Source organism: Hemitrygon akajei, chromosome 3, assembly GCF_048418815.1.
Source record: "Hemitrygon akajei chromosome 3, sHemAka1.3, whole genome shotgun sequence".
Taxonomy (NCBI): domain Eukaryota; kingdom Metazoa; phylum Chordata; class Chondrichthyes; order Myliobatiformes; family Dasyatidae; genus Hemitrygon; species Hemitrygon akajei.
Window position 1 is genome coordinate 164,985,666 of NC_133126.1, and position 23,074 is coordinate 165,008,739.

Genomic DNA, 23,074 nt, shown 5'->3' on the forward strand with positions numbered 1-23,074 from the left:
AATCTAGTGCAGACCGCAAGTTATGTGCTGTATAAAGAATTGCTATACATTTGATTTGAAATTAACCCCAAATTAGCAATATCTGCGATGGGTTGACGAACTACATCATTCGTTTTTGCAGAGGACAGAATGCACTCTTTTCAGTGAATTCGTAGCCATTGATATCTATTTTAATATTTCACCTACGTTTTGAAAGGACCGATTGTAATCGTTATTTCCAATATCTAATTCGATGCAAGGTGGAAACAAATAAATGTATGCTCTTTGTGATGTACCTTTTATGCATATTCTTGATATTTTATTAATTATGTGTTATGCCATTTGACATTCTACAAACTTCGTAGACTGCAGTTGGCATTTAAGAATGAATAGAGTCATGGATTTATAGAGCACGACAGCACAGAAACAGGCTTTTCGGTCTATCTAGTCCGTGCTGAACCGTTATTCTGCCTACTCCATTTATCCGCACCCGCACCATCGCCCTCCATGTCCCTTCCATCCATGTGCTTATCCAAATTTCTTTTAATTATTGAAACCGAAATCGCACCGGCAGATCGTTCCACACTCACACCACCTTCTGAGTGAAGAATTCCTCCCCTCAGGTTCCGCTTAAACATTTCACCCTTTGTCCTAACGTATAAACCCTAGTTCTATTTTATCCAATGGAAAAGCTAATTGCACTTACCCTATCTATACGCCTCGTAATTTTGTATACCTCTATCAAATCTCCGGCCATTCTCCAGTGCTTCAGGAAACAACGTCCGAACCTATTCAACTTTTCCTCATAACTCGGGTCCTCAAGTCCCCGCGAACATCCTTGTAAATTTTCTCTGTACTCCTTCAGTCTTGTTGATATCTTTCCTGTAGTTTTGTGACCAGAACTACACAGAATACTCCAAATTTAGCCTCACCAACATATTAAACAACTTCAACATTACATCCCAACTTCTATACTCAGTACTTCGATTTATGAAGGCCAATGTGCCAAAAGCTCTCTTTATAATCCTAGGTACATGTAACTACATTTAACTACCTTATCATCCAAATCATTAATATAGATTATAAACAATAACAGACCCAAGAAACTACCACTCTCTGGCTTCTCTCAAAAAGCTGGTGTCAAATTCAATTTAAAACTTCTAGACCGAACTTTAAGACTGAACCTTCCAGACCGAACTTTAAGACTGAACCTTCTAGATTGAACTTTAAGACTGAACTTTCTAGACCAAACTTTAAGACTGAACCTTCTAGACTGAACTTTAAGACTGAACCTTCTAGACTGAACTTTAAGACTGAACCTTCTAGGCTGAACTTTAAGACTGAACTTTCTAGACTGAACTTTAAGACTGAACTTTCTAGACTGAACTTTAAGACTGAACCTTCTAGATTGAACTTTAAGACTGAACCTTCTAGATTGAACTTTAAGACTGAACCTTCTAGATTGAACTTTAAGACTGAACTTTCTAGACTGAACTTTAAGACTGAACCTTCTAGGCTGAACTTTAAGACTGAACTTTCTAGACTGAACTTTAAGACTGAACTTTCTAGACTGAACTTTAAGACTGAACCTTCTAGATTGAACTTTAAGACTGAACTTTCTAGACTGAACTTTAAGACTGAACCTTCTAGGCTGAACTTTAAGACTGAACTTTCTAGACTGAACTTTAAGACTGAACTTTCTAGACTGAACTTTAAGACTGAACCTTCTAGATTGAACTTTAAGACTGAACCTTCTAGACTGAACTTTAAGACTGAACCTTCTAGACTGAACTTTCTAGACTGAACTTTAAGACTGAACCTTCTAGATTGAACTTTAAGACTGAACTTTCTAGACTGAACTTTAAGACTGAACCTTCTAGGCCAGCCTCACATGAAGGACTTTATCAAAAGCTTTGCTGAAGTCCACGTAGACAATATCCATTGAATTTTCTTCGTCGGCTTGCCTGGTAAACATATCTGTAAGATTGGAGAGACATGACCTACCACGCACAAAGCCAGGTTGACTATCCCTAACCTGTCTATCTAACTATTTATATAACCTTTCCCTTCTAATAATTTATCCACGACTATAATTTCCTGTCTTATTCTTCGAGTATTTCTTGAAGAACGGAACAACTTTAGCTATTCTCCGGTCCTCCAACACCTCATCCATGGCTTGGTTTGCTTGTATGACAAAGAAGGCCGAGCATTACCCCAATACATGGACATAAAAATTTAAGGGGATATCAAAAATAGAAGACTTTTTAATGGGATCTGAGGGAGAGATGTTTTTTTACACAGAGTTGTTAATCTCAGGAGCCTGCTGGTAGAGAAGCTGTGTCATCTGATACAATCACCACATTCAAGAGGCATTGAGTTTGCCATTTAAACAGGCAGGGTATGGTGCTCGACGAAGTGTCGCCCATTCCACGTCGGCTCTCGCCAATGTAGAGGAAGCCCCATCGGGAGCAGGGGATGCAGCAGACAATCCCAACAGATCCGCAGGTGAAGTGTTGCCTCAGCTGGAAGGACTGAATGGAGCTGAGGGAGGAGGTAAATGGGCAGGTGTAGCGCTTCTGCTGCGTGCAAGGGTAAGCGTTGGAAGGGAGATGAGTGGAGAGTGATACAAGTGTATCACGGAGGGAGCGATCGCTGCGAAAAGCGCAGAGTGGGCGGGGGAGAGTTAAAGATGTGTTTGGTGGTAGGGTCCCGTTGAAGTTGGCAGAAGTTGCGGAGAATGTGTTAGATGCGGAGACTCGTGGGTGGTGAGTGAGGACAAGTGGAACTATTAAAGCGGTGGGAAGATGGGGTAAACGCGAATGTCCGGGAAATGGATGAGTTGCGGGACAGGGTAGTGGAGACAAGGAATGCTGCATTAAAATATATTATAAATTTATTTAGGCGATTATAGTCTGCTTCGTTAGAGTTCTGTGATATTTGCCTGAAAGAACAACGATCTTTCAGCGTTTGTCGTAACTAAACAATACTGATATTAATTGATGAGCGACACGTCTAAATTTAACTCAAACATATGACAGCTAAACTCTGAGGTCATGGAAGGCGCTCTCGAGGTCAAGTGTTAGGTATGTTCACATTATTTAAGCAAAATATCGCTGCCATTATTGAACTCCGAATTCACTAACGCTTCCATAATTGCTACAAAATTCACCAGATCTACTTTGATGAAGTTAGCTGTTATTTTCGAGCGCATCTGCTGGCCACGGTGTATAATTGGAAGTAACCGAGCTTCAGCAACAAGTATATGTCTTAGCATTATCTATTCTACCGGAACCATGTTTTATAACAGGTAATCGTTGTTTTATATCATTCTGGCAACTCAAGGAAACTGTGATCTACTACAGTAATGAAATGAATAACATTTAATGCATTGCATAAATTAGACGCTCAAATAACTACTTTCATGAAAAAATAATTATACTTTATCCCCAGGCAGGGTGAGGACGTGTGTGGGGGAGGGTCGCTTTCAAAAGATCATCACTGTTATATAAATAATTATGATTACTTACATTCGTGCCGTTCTTAAGCAGACTTGGCATTCTTTGTAGCTTTACTTTAATTATTAAATTTTAAGGGGAAGCCAATGCGAGGTCTTGACCCTCTAGAAAATTTCACAGCAGAGTTATAAAAAAATGGGGCAAGGAAATCCTTAACCCATACACAGGATTTCACGAACACATATGGTTAACACATGCTGGGTAGTTGTATCCCACCTTCTCATTCAAAGGGATCAGTACATGGCATGAAGGAGACTAGAGGATTGGTAGAGATCTACAACGTGGGTCGTAGCATGAATGTATACAGGGACCCGGCTGAAGCTTACTAAATGAGATTACACTTTCTGCAACTGGCGATTTATACAAATATTTTAAATTTCCCGTGCTTGCGCTAATCACCGACGTAGAAAGTCCCTCCCACGGTCCTCTGACGCATGGAGGACACTGGAGAATTTTTCCTTCCTTTTGCGTGTTGCTGGTTTTCTGTGTGTTTGTGGTGGAAATATAGGGAAAAGAAAAATTCCTTTCACCTAATTCTCCTCCTTTCAAATTTCCCTGCGGGAAAAAAAAATGTCAAACAAGCAAACTTCACTCCCCCCTCTCTCAGGAAACAACCCGTTTTAAACAGTTTGCTTTGTAAGCGACCTGCCAGCGTCCTGCTGCTGCTGCTGGTGTAACGGTGCGGGCGCAGAGTGAAGTCGAGGAGGAGTTTGGTGTGGAGGTGAAGTTTAGCTCAGCCCCCGCCCCGTGGCCGCACCGCCCGGGCTGCAGGCAGCGAGCAAGCGAGCGAGCGATCGAGCGGCTCTTACAACTTTCAGTGTGTGCCGTGCGGGGGGGAGTGCGCTGCACTGCGCATGAGTGTCACCCACGGTGACTGTTAATTGTCCGTATTTTTTCCTTTTTTTTATATATTATTTTTTATAAGAGGCCCGAGCGCTTGAAGATGGTGAGTGCTTCTCGGAAGATCGTGGTCGTTCTCCGCCGGGGTTTGGGTGCTCGGGGGCAGGAAGGGCTGTACAATCTCGACGGCGGCCGCTCGCTCCGAGCCCGAGCCCGAGCCCGGTGATTCGGCCTCGGCCGGCGCCTTCCCGGTCCAACGGCCCCGGCCGCCGAGCTTTGGAGTACAGTGCTCGGCCTCGGTTCTGGCTCGGAGTGACAGGCCCCGCTCGCTGGAACCGCATCTCGCTTCGGCTGGGCAGGAAAGTGGCTGGCGCCATCCTCACTCGAGGGCCGCTGCTTCTGAGGCCTAGATGGACGGATGTATGCTGGTTGGGTTTCCATCATTTATTTTTAAGACTAAATGGTCGCCCGGCCCTTTTCGCCATGACTGAAGGTTGGGTTCACGGGCGACTTTTCGAATTCAGTGTTGTTTTTATTTATTGGATTTTCTTCCTGGGTAAAGTACCGGGTTTCTCGTGCCTTTTGAACGATCTGTTCCTTTTTTCGCCTTCCTCGTCTCAACTGCGTCACTGCAGAGGGTTTCTTGGGCTTTACTCTGATCAGAAATAGAAATAGTCAGCTAGGGTTTATTAATGTTTGTCATAGCTTATCGTTAATGTCAACGTTTGGAACAGTCGCTCGTAAATTTAGCTCTTTTAACTTCAGTAAAGGTATCGGAATCAGAATTGGCCATTTTTGGTTTACTGAAGTTCTGTTGTATACATTTTTATTTGTTTGTTCTTATAAGAGATGTTTGTTACTGCTATTACATTACTTTTTTGCGATTCGTCAAACAGGACTTTATTGTGACAAGCCGGACTTTATGGTGAATGAATGAGGTTTACAATGAAAACCCTTTTTTTTTGGTGTTGAAACAGATTGGGACAAGAGTAGTTGCGTTTCATTGAATTTTTGTTTTTATTTATATTTGTGCAATTTTGTATCTCCTTTAAGGAAAAACACCAATGGAAAAGAAACAAAAATATAATTATAGTTTTAAAATTCTATTTGGTATAATGTAATGTTTTAAAGTCACTTGGCACTCTTGGGCAACCCTCATCCTGAAAAGTAGCAGACTGAACAAGACTTGAACTTTTCTTGGGTGATAAGAGACAAAAAGCTTTATATCCTGTCCAGAAATTTTGGTTTGTTGTTTTTAAACTTATAACTTTTATAAATATTAACATCTGGTTTGAAAGTATAGCATTCTTTTCATTTGTTCATTTGTTGGCTTATTACATATTGGTCATTGATTTTCCTAATTGTTTTGGGTGCTCTCACTTCAGATTTCATATCATAATACTGAGTCTTTGTAGTTTAAACTGTTGCAAGACAACATGGAACACATGATAGTAAGTAGCCTTTGCTACTATTCAGCATTTGAACTGCTTGTTCTGTATCTGCATCAGTCTGCATTGTATCTGTCTAAAAGTGCATTGTATTAGGTTGCTAAGACTTTCTGAACAGCAAAGAAAGGGGCCATATCTATGCTGACCCCTTTATTTTGCCTACTTCTCTAACATGTCTAAACCTGCAATTTTTCATCACCCTGAAGACTGGGTGGGTGGGTACTACGTCCTCCAGCTTCCCTTCTTGCTTGCAATTTGATTTTGGTGGGTATCACTATTCGTCCATGAGCAGAAAATCATAGGACTCCTTAGTTAACAGTATTTTCAGAGTGCTTTTACTACAAGAGTGCAATGGCCTACTACTGTCAAAGTTAATGTTATCTATTAGTATTCCAAAAAAAAGTGAAGTTGTTTTGAAACTTCCCAAATGTGAGATGTGGCTACTTGTATGTTATTAACAAATAATTTGGACTTTCTTACTGATAGAAAATACATAAATAATTTTCAACATATTTCTTGATTGTATTGCTGCTTTCTATTACCGGTATTTATTGGAAACTGCAGTTCCCAAGAACATACCAGTTTGATATTAAGTTATTAGATTTCCCTTTTAATTTTGGTTTTTAGAATTTAGGAATTACCTAACACTTGGAAACAAAGTGGAAAGTTTCTGCTTTGTTTCTCAAATTCAGACCTTATGATTTTGGATCTTTAAAGTATATCTCAAAGCTTCTGGTTTGTTTACAGAGCAGCTGTGTCCAGTTTGGCAAATTAGAATGCAAAACTTCTTACATCTGTAGAAAGTGATCATTAATATTGATCTTTAACTCTGGTTTTTAACATTCTTTTCTTTCCCAGGATGGTCCTAGTTTTTATCCTGGTCTGAGTTAGTTGATCTCAACCAGGTTGCAGTTTGGGGTCCTACAGTTGATTTGAGCTGCTGGGTTAGAGAGGGCAGACATGCCGGGGTACCTGCTCATGAGTGCCACCTAATCTGGAAGTCTGTGTTTGTGGACACTGGGTAAGAATATCTGGATTGGAATCAGCTATAAAGCCCCCAGTGAATGCACAGTATGCTGACCATGCTATCAAGTGATTCCAATGACTAATCGCTATTTGGAAGAGGTACAGGTGAACACTATATGTGTGACACCATGCTGAAGCCATTAGTTAATCAGAGCATAAAATTTGGCAAGAGGGGAATAATTTAAGTGAAGGAGTTATGATTGGAAAGAAAATCTGATATATAAAGTTATAATTGGACTTTTAAAAAATAACCAAATAATTGGAACAAGTTTGTTAGTTCATTGAAGGGTGAAATCCTTTTGCTCTTGAAAATAAATATTCATTTTTTTGTCCTAATTACTATCTTGGTGCTGCTGTCAAATTTTGAAGAAGTCTGTAAATAAAAGAACAGGATATTCAGGTGGATAATGCATATATAGTTTACAGTTTTTAATAATAGCATTTTAGGTATGTTTTTCAACATGTGAGCAGAAAGAGAAATTCCATTAATTTTGAGTTTTCCTGCTGGAATTTATGGTGTCACCATAGTGTGCAGCAATGGTATCACTCTGTGTCGTGCTTGATTGTAATTTTAGTTGTTTTTATTGGACTCTAAATAGACTTTGTGTGGAGTTGAAAATATTTGTGTCTTATAAATTGATTTCTGTAAAGGTTTTGGGAATTTCATGGGACCAATTTGATTTCCATTCAGCATTTGAATATGAAACTCTGATCTATACAGAGAGGATATCTTAGTGTTTTTTGGAAATCAAGTCAGCTGCAGTTTACCTTTGAAGACTAGTGTACTAATATTCCAAGGTTGACTTACTGACTGGATCATACATTTTAAAATGGACTTTCTTTAGCTTTGTAGAGAAATTCTAATTCAAAGCTAATATTACTTGACCAATTGATTAAGGATTTGGGATTTAGTTGCAAGTTGTTGCTCATCTGAGTACAGAAGTTGTTATAGTTTCTTACCTCTTGAATATAAAATACTTGTTAAGATATGATGCTTAGTTAAACATTCTATATTCTGGAGAAATTGTGAATTCTGAACTCTTGCAAATGATCTAAGTCTATTTGCCAGATACACTGTGTCTTAGGTTTCAGTACAGAAATAGATATAATACTCTCATTGGGATGTGCAGGATCAAATCTGTTTTCAGCATTGGAAAACTATTTTTAGTTTCGAATGGAGAGGGACAAGAACGAATGAAGAGATGTCTGTTGCAAATGTTAGCATGGTGCATTAGTAATTGTGTAAACATTTGGGTAACATTTCTGTTTAACTATAATTTGACATAGGTCATACTTTTATTTTAATTTTTTTTACTGTATTTATTGAAGTAATACATGCTGAACCTTGACAACAATATCTAAGCTGCTGTAAATTTGTAGTACACACACAAAATGCCTGAGGAACTCGGTAAGTCAGGCAGCATCTATGGAAGGGAATAAACAAGCCAGAATAAGGAAGTGAGGGGTGGGGAAGATATACAAGCTGGGCACTGTCCTCTTCCTTCCCAGTCTTGATGAGGGATCTCTGCCGGTAATATTGACTGTTTGTTCCCCCTCCATAGATGCTGCCTGATTTGATGAGTTCCTCCTGCATTTTGTGCGCGCGTTGTTCAAGATTTGCCAGCCCTTGCAGAATCTCTTGTGTTTTAAATTTGTATGACACTTCTATCTATTGCGAAGGGATTGTTCTACCCACCGGATATTTGCCTCGACTTAGTACATGTGCTACTTAATATATGACATGGCTTTTCAGGCTTATTTCATCCAATGTGGTGGTATTCTGAGCAATACTATTTTTGTTGTCTTTTATGCTGCACTCTGACTTGTAACTTGTTGCATTATTTTAAGACCTGGTCTTTGCTAGATTATCTTGGTCTACCTATTTTGCTTTTGCAGGCTTTGCTTCTCTACTGAGACCTTTTACTCTTGAATTCTGATCTGTTCTGGCTTATCTTCCATGCTCTTGAATTATCTCAGCAATTGGTTTGTTTCTGTAATTGCTGTTTCTCTTTCATTTGTTGGACCAGAGGGAATAAGTTTCTTAAGCTGTTGCCTAATTCTGTCTTCTCAAGCTCCTTTGAGCCCTTCCCTATTTGCTGTAACACCACTTAAAGGCCATTATTTTACCATTCTTACAGAACAGCCTTTAGGCCCCACCAATTCTATGCCTACTATTCATACCTTAAATGTTATTCTCCCTAGATTCTCATCAAGCCACTCACTATTCTACTCCGCCATTCCATCATGGCTGATATTATTACTCCACTCAACCATTCTTCTAAACTCCAACAAGTACAGGCCTGGAGCCACCAAATGCTCCTGGTATGTTAACCCTTTTATTCCTTTGATCATTCTTCTGAACCTCTTCTGGAAGCACATTCTTTCTACTTGCGTACTCCAAGTGTATCCTTCAGCAAATGCCTCATAGAGCCTCAGGATTACTTGCTGCTATGTGTTAGAACTCTTGAAATGAATGGCAACAATGCAATTGCCTTCCTTACCACTGCTTCAACTTGCAAGTTAACCATTATGAATTTCTCTTCTATTTAGAAAGTACATAGAACATAGAAATTTACAACACATTACTGGCTGCCTAGAATTTCCCTAGTGCATAGCCCTCTATTTTTCTAAGCTCCATGTACCTATCTAAGAGGCTCTTAAAAGATCCTGTTGTATCTGCCGCACCATTGTCGCTGGCAGTGCATTCCATGCACCCACCACTCTGTATAGAAACATCCCCTCGTTCCTGTTTCCAAGCACCTTAATTACTATGTCCCTTCGTGTTAGCCATTTCAGCCCCGGGAAAAAGCTTCTGCTTATCCATGCAATCAATGCCCCTCATCATCTTACACATTTCTATCATCCTCCTCTCATCCTCTGTCACTCCAAGGAGCAAAGGCCAAGTTCACTCAACCTATTCTCTTAAGGTATGCCCTCTGATCCAGGCAACATGCTTGTAAATCTCCACTGCACTGTCTCTATGGTATCCACATCCTTCCTGTAGTGAGGTGACTAGAACTGAGCACAGTACTCCAAGTGGGGTCTGACCAGGGTCCTAGATAGCTGCAACATTACCTCTCTGCTCCTAAACTCAATCCCACAATTGACGAATGCCAACACACCATAGGCCTTCTTAACAACACTGTCAACCTGCGCTACAGCTTTGAGTGTCCTATTGACAAGGACCCCAAGATCTTTCAGATCCTCCGCACTGCCAAGAGTCTTAACATTTATATTCTGTCTTCAAATTGGACCTACTAAAATGAACCACTACACGCTTATCTGGGTTGAAGTCCATCTGCCACTTCTCAGCCCAATTGTGCAACCTAGCGATGTCCTGCTGTAACCTCTGACAACCCTCCAGATTATCCACAACACCCCCAACCTTTGTGTCATCAGCAAACTTACTAACCCACCCTTCTACTACTTATCCAGATCGTTTACAAAAATTACAAAGAGGGGTCCCAGAACAGATGCATATGGAACACCACTGGTCACCAACCGCCATGCAGAATACGAACCATCTACAGCCACCCTTTGCCTTCTGTGGGCAAGCCAATTCTGGATCCACAAAGCAAGGTCTCTTTGGATCCAATGCCTCCTTACTTTCTGAATGAGCCTTGCATGGGAACCTTATCAAGTGCGTTACTGAAATGCATATACACTACATTTACTGCTCTGCCTTCATCAATGTTTTGTTACTTCCTCAAATAATTCATTCAGTCTCGTAAAGCACGACCTGCCTTTGACAAAACCATGCTGACTATCCCTAATCATATTATGTCTCTTCAAATGTTCATAAAACCAGCCTCTCAGGATCTTCTCCAACAAATTGCCCACCACTGAAGTCAGACTCACTGGTCTATAATTTCCAGTGTTATCGCTGCTTTCTTTCTTGAACAAGGGAATAATATTTGCAACCCTCCAATCCTCCAGTACTTCTGTTTATATTGATGATGCAAAGATCATTGCCAGAGGCTTAGCAATCTTCTCCCTTGCTTCCCATGGTAGCCTGGGGTATATCTCATCTGGTCCTGGTAACTTATCTAACTTAATGCTTTTCAAAAGCTTCAGCATATCCTCTTAATGTCTATATGCTCAAGCATTTCAGTCTATTGTAAGTCATCCCCACAATTGCCGAGGTCTGTTTCCCTGGTGAATACTGAAGTATTCATTAAGTACCTCTGCTACCTCCTCTGATTCCATGCACACATTTCCACTATCGCACCTGATTGGTCCTATTCTCACAGGGTTCATCTTGCTCTTCACATATTTGTAGAATGCCTTGGGGTTTTCCTTAATCCTGCTCACCAAGGCCTTTTCATGGCCCCTTCTGGCTCTGCTAATTCCATTCTTAAGCTCCTTCCTAGCAACCTTGTAATTTTCTAGAGCTCTAACAGTACCTAGTTTTTTGAACCTTTCATAAGCTTTTCTTAACTAGATTTTCTACATCCTTTGTACACCATGGTTCTTTAACCCTACCATCCTTTCCCTGTCTCAATGGAACATACCTATGCAGAACTCCATGCAAATATTCCCTGAACATTTGCCACGTTTCTGCCATGCATTTCCCTGAGGAAGAAAGCAAGAGGAAGGCAAAGACAAATGATGGAGATAGCAGCCAGAGAACTGGAAATGAATACCAATGAATTGATCCACTTGACCCGAAACAGGAGTGTGTGGGCCATGGCAGTCAAAGCTCAAACTGGGCATGGTACCTGATGATGATGATGATTTCCCTGAGAACATCTGCCCCCAATTTATACTGCCAAGTTCCTGCCTAATAGCATCATATTTCCCCCTACCCCAATTAAATGTTTTCCCAAATTGTCTGCTCCTATCCCTCTCTAGCACTATGGTGAAGGAGATAGAGTTATGGTCACTACCTTAAAAATGCTGTCCCACTGAGAGATCTGACACCTGACTAGGTTCATTTCCCATACCAGATCAATTATAGCCTCTCCTCTAGTTGGCTTATCTACATATTGTGTCAGGAAACCTTTCTGAATACACCTAACAAACTCCACCCCATCTAAACCTGCTAAGGAGATGCCAATCAATATTAGGAAAGTAAAAATCTCCCATCACAACAACCCTATTATTATTGCACCGTTCCAGAATCTGCCTCCCTATCTGCTTCTTAATATCCCTGTCACTATTGGGGGGGGGTTCTATTAAAAAAAAATCCAGTAGAGTTATTGCCCCTTTCCCGTTTCTGACTTCCACCCACACAGACACAGTAGACCGTACCTCCATTGCTTTCTCCTTTTCTGCAGCCATGACAATATTTCTGATTAGCAATGCCATGCCCCCACCCCCTTGCCTCCCTCTCTGTTCTTTTTGAAACATCTAAAGCCTGGCACATTCAGCATTCCTGCTCCTGAGACAAGACTCTGTAATGGCTACAATGTCACAGTTCCACACTCTGTTCATCCGCCTGGTTTATGATATTCCTTGCATTAAAATAGACATATCAGAAACCGTCAGGCTGATTCTCTAACATCTGCCTATCCTTCCTCACAAACTCCCTACAAGCTGTTTCTACTTGTGCTCCAGCCTCCCCATCCTCTGCCTCTTTACTTCAGTTCCCCCCCCCCCCCCCCCCACAAATCCAGTTTAAACCCTTCCCAATAGCAGTAGCAAACCTCCCTGCCAGGATATTAGTCTGCCTCGGATTCAAGTGCAACCCGTCCTTTTTGTACAGGTCACCCCTGCCCCAGAAGGGGTCCCAGTGATCCAGAAATCTGAAGCCCTGCCTCATGCTTCAATCCTTCAGCTACACGTTTATCCTCCACCTCACTCTGTTCCTATCCTCACTGTCGCGTGGCACAGGCAGTAATCCCCAGATTACAACCTTTGAGGTCCTGCTTCTCAGCTTCCTTCCTAACTCCCTGTATTCTGCTTTCAGGACTTCCACCCTTTTTCTACCCATGTCGTTGCTACCAATAGGTACACGACCCCTGGCTACTCACCCTCCCATTTCAGGATATTGTGGACGCACTCAGATACACCATGAGCCCTGGCACCTGGAAGGCAAACTACCATCCTTGTTGCTTTTTTGCGTCCACAGAATCTCCCATCTGTCCCCCTAACTATAGCGTCCCCTATTCCCGCTGCCCTCCTCTTCCGTTTCCTACCCTTCTGAGCCACAGGGCCAGACTTGGTGCCAGAGGCGCGGCCACTGTTGCTTCCCCCAGGTAGGGCCCCCCCCCAAAAAAAAGTACTCAAAATGGAGTACTTATTGTTAAAGGGGACAGCCACAGCCTGATGGTCACCCCATTATCTGTCTTCTGTGGCCCCGGGATGACGACCTGCCTATAGCTCTTGTCTATCACCTCCTCACTCTCCCTAACAAGCCGAAGGTCATCGAGCTGCAGCTCCAGTTCCCTAACTCGGTCTCTAAGGAGCTGCAGCTCAATATGCCTGGCGCAGATGTGGTTATCAGGGAGGGTGGAGGTCTGCTGGACATCCCACATCTGACACCCAGAACAGAAAACTGTCCTCGCAGTCATACCCACTATTCTAATACGCAAGCTCCTGTGAGATGCTCCATTTTTAAATTCTGCTTCCCAACCTGAGCTAAGCTCTCTCTCTCCAAATCGATTGGTCTGCTGCTAATGTTTATGTAAGTAGTATGATTTCATTTCTTTTTACCAAAGTGCATGACTATACACTTCTCTACACTGTATTCCATCTGCTACTACTTTGCCTATTCTCTTAATCTGTTTTAAATCCCTGCAGACACCCTGCTTCCTCAACAGTACCTGCCCCTCCACCTATCTTCATATCATCTGTAAACTTGACCACAAAGCCAACAATTCTGTCATTTAAATCAATGACATTTTACACAAAAGGATGTGGTCCCAACACTGAACCATGTGATGTAGGTACCCCTTTTACCCAACTCATTTGTATCTTATCTCCAGGCCTGCAATTCTGCTCTCGAGTATCCTCAGATTTATTTGTTGTACTGTTTGTGGCTGCTAATAGTCTTAATTTCTACTTTTGCTTCTCCTCACAACCCTGTCTTTGACTAAACTTTTGCTCATCACTTCTAATGTTTCCTCATATCGATTAAAGTCTAGTTAGTTAGTAATTTTGCAGAGGAATCTGAGAATATCTTATTAATTGAAACCACTGTTTGTGGCCGGACATTTTTTTTAGTAGTACGTTGGGACTGATTGCCCTGGAGTCCAGGCTGTTGAAGGCCTTTGAGCTTTTAATCAGAAAAGTTGCAAATAGTTCAAGTTAAAATAATTAAAGCTAAGATAAATTTGATAGTATTAGAAAATGGACATAATAACAATAAATTAAGTCACTTTCATGATCAACAATCAGAAATAATTGGAGTTGTACTATATACGCCCTTCATTTTAGATGTAAAGCAAAGGATATTTTTATTCCATAGTACTGAGTTCAGTACTGATGCAGGAGGTCAAATGTGCCAGCATCTCGCCTTGAGTTTTTCTACATTGCAGTGGCATGAAAGTCAGTGTTGAACTGTCCCATGAAGAAAATGTATCTGGATATTCCCATGTGACTCAAAATGCTGGAGGAACTCAGCACATGAGGCAGCATCCATGGAGGGGAATAAACAGTGGATGTTTTGGGTCTTGAAGAAGGGTCTCAGCCCAACACACTTACTTTTTATTTCCCTCCATAGAAGCTGCTTCACCTGTTGAGTGACTCCTGCTTGTGTGATACTCAAGCTTTCTGCACAATCTCAAGTTTATGGATATTCTGGTGAAAGATATGCTTAGTCTTGTTTCAGTGCTTATAAAAAGTGTTCAGCCCTCCCCTCCGGAAGTTTTCATGTTTTATTGTTTTACAACATTGAATCACAATGGATTTAATTTGGCATTTTTGACACTGATCAACAGAAAAAGAATCTTCTGTGTCAAAGTGAAAACAGATCTCTACATAGTGATCTAAATTAATTACAAATATAAAACACAAAATAATTGATTGCTTAAGTATTCACCCCCCCCCCCCCCCTTTAATATGACACACTAAATCATCACTGGTGCAGCCAATTGGTTTTAGAAGTCATATAAATAGTTAAATGGAGATCTGTTTTTGGAGACTTGTGTGCAGTCAAGGTGTTTCTGGGAGATTCAACTGCTGGTGAGTCAGTATCCTGGCAAAAACTACACCATGAAGATAAAAGGATACTCTAAGCAGCTCTGCGAAAAGGTTATTGAAAAGCACAAGTCAGAAGATGGATACAAGAAAATTTCCAAGTCACTGAATATCCCTTGGAGTACAGTTAAGTCAATCGTTAAGAAATGGAAAGAGTATGGCACAGCTGTAAATCTGCCTAGAGCAGTCATTTGCAAAAACTGACTGTGCAAGAAGAGAACTACTGAGGGAGGCCACCAAGAGACCTATGACAACTCTGGAGGAGTTACAAGCTTCAGTGGCAGAGATGGGAGAGGCTGCACATACAACAGCTGTTTGCCCGGGTGCTTCACCAGTTGTAGCTTTATGGGAGAGTGGTAAAGAGAAAACCACTGTTGGGCGGAAAAAAACTCTCATGAAATCTCAACCACATTTTGCCAGAAGGCACGCGAGAAACTGAAGTCAGCTGGAAGAAGATTCTATGATCTGATGAAACCAAAATTGAGCTTTCTGACTATCAGACTAAATGCTATGTTTGGCATAGGACAAACAGCGCACGTCAAAAACACACCATCCCTACTGTAAACCATTGTGGTGGCTGTGCCATGCTGTGGGGATGCTTCACTGCAGCAGGCCCTGGAAGGCTTGTGAAGGTAGACGGTAAAATGAATGCAGCAAAATACAGCGAAATCCTGGAGGAAAACCTAATGCAGTCTGCAAGAGAACTGTGACTTGGGAGAAGATTTGTTTTCCGGCAAGACAATGACCCCAATCATAAAGCCAAAGCTACACAAGAATGGCTGAAAAACAACAAAGGTAATGTCCTGGAGTGGCCAAGTCAGAGTCCAGACCTCAATCCAATTGAGAATTTGTGATTGGACTTAAATAGGGCTGTTTACTTACAATCCCCATGCAATCTTACAGAGCTTGAGCAGTTTTGTAAAGAAGAATGGGTGGAAAAATTTCAGTGTCCAGATGCGCAAAGGTGATGGAGACCTATCCACACAGACTCAAGGCTGTGATTGCTGCCAAAGATGGATCTATTGAATACTGCCTTGAAGGGGGTGAACTCTTATGCAATCAATTATTTTGTATGTTACATTTGTAATTAATTTATCTCACTTTGTAGAGATGTATTTTCACTTCGACATGAAAACAATAAAACACAAAATGTCTGGGAGTGGAGGATGGGGGGGTGAGTACTTTTTGTAGGCACAGCATTTTCTATACCTTCAAAATTCTATTTACAAAATTCAAAATTTGTAATTGTTATAGAACATACAGTACTGTTGGCCCACAGTGTTGTTACCTTTCTAACCTACTCCACAATCTTAATTCTTTCCCTCCTACATAGCCCGGATCCGACCCTCCATTTTTCTTTCATCCATGTGCCTATCTCAGAGACTCTTAAATGTGTCTAATGTATCAGACTCAAATGTTATATTAATGGATTTCTTTAGTATCGATTGTAACTTTGATGCTGGTCTGTATTTGGATTAACTGACTCCTGATATTTTGTAGGTGGCTGAACTGAGTGCTTAGCAGTTGTCTTTCGCTACTTATTGTTATCACAATTCATCCAATGACACATTGTATGACATCTAGTGTTAAAGGTTTCCTGTCAGCTCTTGCTGTTCCAGGTGACATCAGTGATGTGAGGTGACTAAAGCTTATTTCTTCATTCTGCATTAAGTAGGACTAAATGAATACAGTATTTATTTTCACTAGCAAAAATATAAGTTGCTGGAAGAACTCAATGGGTCAAATGTCATTTGTGCAGGCAAAGGATGGTTAAGATTTCCTACTGAGACCCTGTTGCAGAGCCTTGAATTGAGACTGCTTGACCCACTGAAGTTCAAAGTAAATGTATTATCAAAGTACATTTATGTCAGCATGAGATTCATTTTCATGTGGACAGTCATAATAAATAGAAAGAAACAATAGAAAAAATGAAAAACTACACAAGACAGACTCATAAACAACCAGTGTGTAAATACAAGAAAAATAATTAATCAAAAGATATCGAACATCAGCTGTATTTACATAAGTCTTTAAAAATATATGTCAGAATACAAGAGTCTTTAAAAATGAGTCCATAGGGTATAGAATCAGTTCATTGTTGAGGTGAGTGAAGTTATCTCCTCTGTTTCAGAACCTAATGGTTGAGGGGTAATACCTGTTCCTGAACCTGGCGGTGGTGTGGGACTTGAGGGTCCTGTGTGTCCCTCCTGTTGGCAGTAGTGAGAAGAGATCATGGACTTGGATGGTGGGAGCCCTTGATGATGGATACTGCTTTTCTGTGACAGTGTTCCTTGTAAATGTGCTCAATGGTGGGGAGGACTTTACCCATGATGGAATAGGCAATATCCACCACTTGTAGATTTTTCCATTCAAGGGCATTTCCATATCAGGCTATGATGCAACCAATCAGATACTCACCAACATGCATCTATAGAATTTTGTCAAAGTTTCAGATGACATGAGGATCCTGTGCAAACTTCTGAGTAGAGGCGCTGCCGTGCTTTGTAATGACAGTTACAAGCTGGACCCAGGATAGAATTGCAGACTGATAATGCTAAGGAATTTAAATTTGCTGACTCTCTCCCTCTCATTCCCTCAATGAGGACTGGCTCATGGAGCTTTGGTTTCCTCCTGTAGTCAATAATCATCTCTTTTGTTTTGCTTTGGTTTTTCCAGCATTTACTTTGGCCAGAATTTCACTATCTGCAGTTTCTTGCGATTCTCTGCTTTTCCATATTTGGCTTTCCCTAGATGATTAGTTTGTGGTTGAGGATCCTGTTGAGGATTTCCCACTATTATTAGGGTTCCTTCATGATCTGATAGATGATATAATTTGGATGATGCATTTGAATCTTCCAACTTCTAATAGAACAATATAAGGTGCTTTATACTGATGTGACTTAAACCAAAGAAAGTCAGTTAAGGAAAGTAGATGTAACCCTTGACCCTTTCCTGATTTTTATTCTGTGATTATTACCTTAGCACCTGTTTACAAGATTTCAATGAATAGAGTTCTATTAGTTTACAGATATAATGTCACTGAGTGCTAAATTAATGAAGAACAAGACTAATAATGAATTAATTTTCACTGTGGTATTTTGTTGAAGATATAGTGTTTATTTTGCAGAATTTGTAATTCAGACTACCAGCTGGAAGTAGTCCACCTGGACTACTACAGAGTTTAGGCTACCACCTGGAAACTTAAATTCAGTGAAGTCAATAGATCTGATATAAAAAGCTTGTATGAGTAATGATAATGAAATTCCTGATTTGCTCTCACACATCTGATTTGCTAATGGCCTTTACAGAAAGAAATCCCAACAGGACCATGGACTCGTTGACTTTTAGCAACCTTCTGAAATGTCCTTGCATACCACTCAGTTTATTCACAACCACAACAGAGAACTGTTGGGAGTTTTTTTTTAAGGAGAGTTACTAATCATCTTAAGGGCAGTATGGGGATGAACAATAAATGCTAGACCACCAATAATACCTGTGTCCTACAAATAAATACATTTTTAAGGAACGATATTGGTTGTCTATTTTAAAAATACAACTTTTGGATGGAGCTGTCCTTTTGGCTATGATGTGTTGCAGGACTTGATTATGCTTATATATGTAAATATAAGCATATTTGTGATATTTGGAAAAAGTACTCCTATAGACTAGGCACTGTAACATGTTCCTTTTTTGTTTTGTAGAACAAGCTGAAGTCCTCACAGAAGGATAAAGTGCGGCAGTTTATGGTCTTTACACAGTCCAGTGAAAAAACTGCAGTATGTTGTTTATCACAGAACGATTGGAAATTAGATGTTGCTACAGACAATTTTTTTCAAAATCCAGAACTTTATGTTCGAGAAAGTCTGAAAGGTTCATTGGATAGAAAGAGATTAGATCAGCTATACAATAGATACAGAGGTGAGTACGTTTTTCTTCGTATTTGTTAAGCATAAATTTAAATAGTGAGAGCTTAACTGATTTCAGAGCCTCACTGAATATCTGTGATTAATCCGTGCTTTTCTTTTGTGATCTTTACAAAACTATTCAAAATATATATTATGTCCTCCGTAGCCCTAATGGGGCTTATTGTTTTGCTAAAGGAAGGCCTCAGTGTATGGACTTGTGATTAGTGGTGTGACTTAAACAACATACACTTGTTGAAGAAAGTAAATAAACTACTTGAATTTGTACTTTTTTTCTGTTGCATGAATATAAATTGCATGACTGAGCCAGCTTAGCCACTGTTGACATGATTTCAATAACCTTCACAATCCATCGGATTGATTTCACTGGAGTAATAGATTATCCATCGCATCTATGATTCAATGTTTAAAAATTTAGAAAAACTTGCGAGTCAATTCATGATTCTTCTGGGAACTAATTGCTTTGGAACATAGTAGCCAGAGATTTGATTTAATAGATTGCACTGGTATAGAACATAGAGTGCTACTGTGCAGTATAGGCCTTTCAGCCCACAATGTCAGCTGACCCCTTTAACCTATTCTAAGATCAATTGGGGCCTTCTCATACATAATGCTCCATTTCTTTAAGCATTCATGTGCCTATTTAGCATTTCTTAAATGCCCTAATGTATTTGCATCGATTACCACCTCAGCAGGGTGTTCCACACACCCACCGCTGTCTGTGTAAGGAACTTGCCTCTGATACGTCCCCTATACTTTTCCTCAGCCACCTTAAAATTATATCCCCTTGTGTTAGCCATTTCTGTCCTGGAAAAATGTTTTTAGCTATTTATTTTATCTGTGCCTCTTGTGTGCCTGTCATCCTCCTGTCCTCCAAAGGTAAAAGCTCTAGTTCGCTCAACCTAGCCTCAAAGACTTTCTCTCTAAACCTGGAAGCATCCTGGTAAAACTCTGCACCCTCTCTAAAGCTTCTACATTCTTCCTATAACGATGTGATCAGAATTGAATACAATATTCCAGGTGTGATCTAACCAGGGTTTTATAGAGCTACAACATTACCTCATGGATCCTGAACTCAATCCCCTGACGACTGGAGTTCACACACCATAGGCCTTCATAACAACCCTATCGACTTGCACAGCAACTTTGAGGGATCTATGGATCTGGACCCCAAGATTCCTCTTTCTGCCAAGGATCATGCCATTCACACTATATTGTGCCTTCAAACTCATCCTTCCAAAGTGAATCACTTCACTGTTTGGCCTTCATAGATCAGGAAATCAAGTAGAGGAGTTGGGTTTGTTCCAGTAAGAAGGCATCATTCATTGGTGACTGTTTGGGTACTGCTCTAATGGGAATCATCATGTATTCCTGTTCAGGATTACTACAGCTGAAATCCACAGTTACAGTCATGGGTACTTCAGTAGGCAACATCATTTTAAGATGTTTTTTAAAAAACCATTGATACTAAAAATTGAAGAATTTTGGACAACAGAATCTGGCCGTGAGTACAGTTCCTCTTTAAGAAAATGGAAGCTTAGGACGCTGTGCACAGATAACAGTTGAAACACAGATGCCTTCAACTTTCACTCCTGACTATCCAGCTGGGAAACAGTCTCTGGAAAATAAAGTTGAAGACCTCCAGAGGAACATCAGGGACTACTGTATATGCTGCTTTGTGGAAACGTGGCTCACACTGGCAATTTTGAATGCAACACTGCAGTCTGTTGGCTTCATCATCCTCCACAAAGGCAGGTCTTCTCAGTCTTTTAAAGGCAGAGGAGGTGGAGTATACTTTATAATTAACTCATCGTGATGCACAAGCCTGGTAGTTGTCTCAGTTCTGCTCGCATGACCTGGAACAGAAAGCAGTCACATGTCGTCCATTTTACCTGTCAAGGGAGTTTTCGCTACCATTCTGGTGGCAGTGTACATTCCACCTCTGGCCAATATCAGGCAGGTACTGGAGAAACGGAGCAACGTAATCAGCAGGCATGAAATCTGCACGCTGATTCCTTCTATCATTGTGAGAGATTTCAACCAGGCTGCCTTGAAGAAGTTTCTGAACAACTGCCACCAACTTTTGCCTTGTGAAACCAGATTGGCCAATACTCTTGACCACCGTTATACAACCCTCAGGAACATTTACTGTGCCATTCTGTACCACACTTCGGAAAAGACTAATCACCTGGCTGTACTTCTACTCCCTGTGTCTAAGCAGAGACTAAAGACTGCAGCACCAATGGTGAAGACTAAGAAAGTATGGTCAAGGCCGAGGAGTACTTGCAGGACTGCTTTGAGTTGGTGAATTGGACAATATTCAGGGATACGTCTTTGAGTCGGTATGAATACTTCTTGGTGTCACCAACTTCATCAAAACGTGTGTGGATGAGTGAGTGCCCAAACCAAAAGATGAACCAAGAGATTTGTAGTCTGCTGAGGACGAGATCTGTGACATTCAAGATCAGTGATCCACAACTATACAAAGTCCAAGGCTATATTATGGGTGAGGAAACAATTCCTATTGAAGTTAGAGATGTAATTGGATACACATCAGCTCTGGTAGGGTTTGTAGGCCCTTGCTTCCTACAAGGTGAAACCTAACATCATGAATGGCTGTGATGCTTTACTCCCAGATAAGCTTTGCATCTTTTATGCATGCTTTAAAAGGGAGAATAAAACTATGCCTGTGCTATTCCCTGCAGCATCCAGTGAGTCTGTGAAGTTTGTCTCAGAGGCCGATGTTATAAGTTTCAAGGGGGTGAACCTGCACAAGGCGTCATGCCCTGATGGTGTAGCTGGTAGGGCTCTGAAAACCTGTGCCAACCAACTGGCAGGAGTGTTCAAGGAAATATTCAATCTCTCACTGTGGTAGTGGGAGGTTTCCACTTGTTTCAAAAGGGTGACAATCGTACCAATGCCCAAGAAGAGCAGGATGGGTTGCCTCAACAAATATCGCCCAGTGCCACTCACATCTACTGTGATGACGTGATTTGAGAGGTTTGTCATGGCTCGAATCAATTTCTGCCTTAGCAAGGACTTGGACCTGCTGCAATTTGCCTTTCGCCACAATAGACAACCTCACTGGCTTTCCACTCGGCTTTGGATTACCCAGACAATAGTAATACCTATGTTAGGCTGCTGTTGATTGATTTCAGCTCAGTGTTCAACTCAATTATACCTTCAGTACTAATCAACAAGCTCCAAAACCTGGGCCTCTGTACCTCCGTCTGCAACTGTATCCTTGACTTCCTCATTAGACCACAGTCAGTGCAGATCGGAAATAACATCTCCTCCTCACTAACAGTCAATACTGGTGCACCTCAAGGATGCGTGCTTAGCCCACTGCTCTACTCTCTACACCCTCAATTATGTGGCTAGGCACAGCTCAAATGCTATCTGTAAATTTGCTGATGACACAACTATTGTTGTAGAATTTCAGTTGGTGATGAATGAGATCGATCAGCTGGTTGAATGGTATCGCAGCAACAAGCTTGCACTGTGTCAGTGAGATCAAGGAATTGATTCTGGACTGGGAAGGGGAAGTCGAGGGAATACATACCAGTCCTCATTGAGGGTTCAGAAGTAGAAAGGGTGAGCAGTTTCAAGTTCCTGGGTGTCAACATCTCTAAGGATCTATCCTGGGCCCAATATATTGATGCAATTACAAAGAAGCATAACAGCAGCTATATTTCATTAGGATTTTGAGGAGAATTGCTATATCATCAAAGATATTCACAAATTTTTACAGATGTACCGTGGAGAACATTCTAACTACTGCATTACTGTCTAGTATGGAGTGGCTACAGCATAGGACTGGGGAAACCATTACATAGCTTTATAAACCCTGCTAGCTCCATCATTGATACTTGCCTCCCCAGCTTCGAGGACATCTTCAGAAGACAATGCCTCAGAAAGGCAGCAGTCATCATTAAGGACGCCCATCCCTAAGAAATGCCCTCTTTTTATTACTGCCATCAAGGAAGAGGCACAGGGGCCTAAAACAACACACTCAATGTTTCAAGAATGGTTTCTTCTTATCTGCCATCAGATTTCTGTCTGGACAATAAACCCATAAACACTACCTCAGTATTTTTTCCTCTCTTTTTGCACTATTTATTTAAGTTAATGTTTTAATATATATTGTAATTTATAGTTTTTAATTATGTATTGTAATGTACTGTTGCAACAAGACAACAAATTT

At 40.8% G+C, this 23,074-nt stretch overlaps 1 protein-coding gene across 2 annotated transcripts in view; it reads left to right on the top strand.

The window, feature by feature from the left end:
• The first annotated feature begins 4,236 nt into the window (after positions 1-4,236).
• LOC140725593 (DCN1-like protein 1) overlaps positions 4,237-23,074 on the top strand; it is an 80,185-nt gene continuing 61,347 nt past the window's right edge. The window contains exons 1-2 of one of the 2 annotated variants that reach the window (XM_073041242.1): positions 4,237-4,440; positions 18,649-18,865. In XM_073041242.1, coding sequence (XP_072897343.1) covers positions 4,438-4,440; positions 18,649-18,865 — 220 coding nt within the window. In that variant the 5' untranslated portion in view covers positions 4,237-4,437. Of the gene's footprint in view, positions 4,441-4,545; positions 4,755-18,648; positions 18,866-23,074 lie in introns of those variants that run through there. The other variant, XM_073041243.1, reaches the window with a different exon arrangement.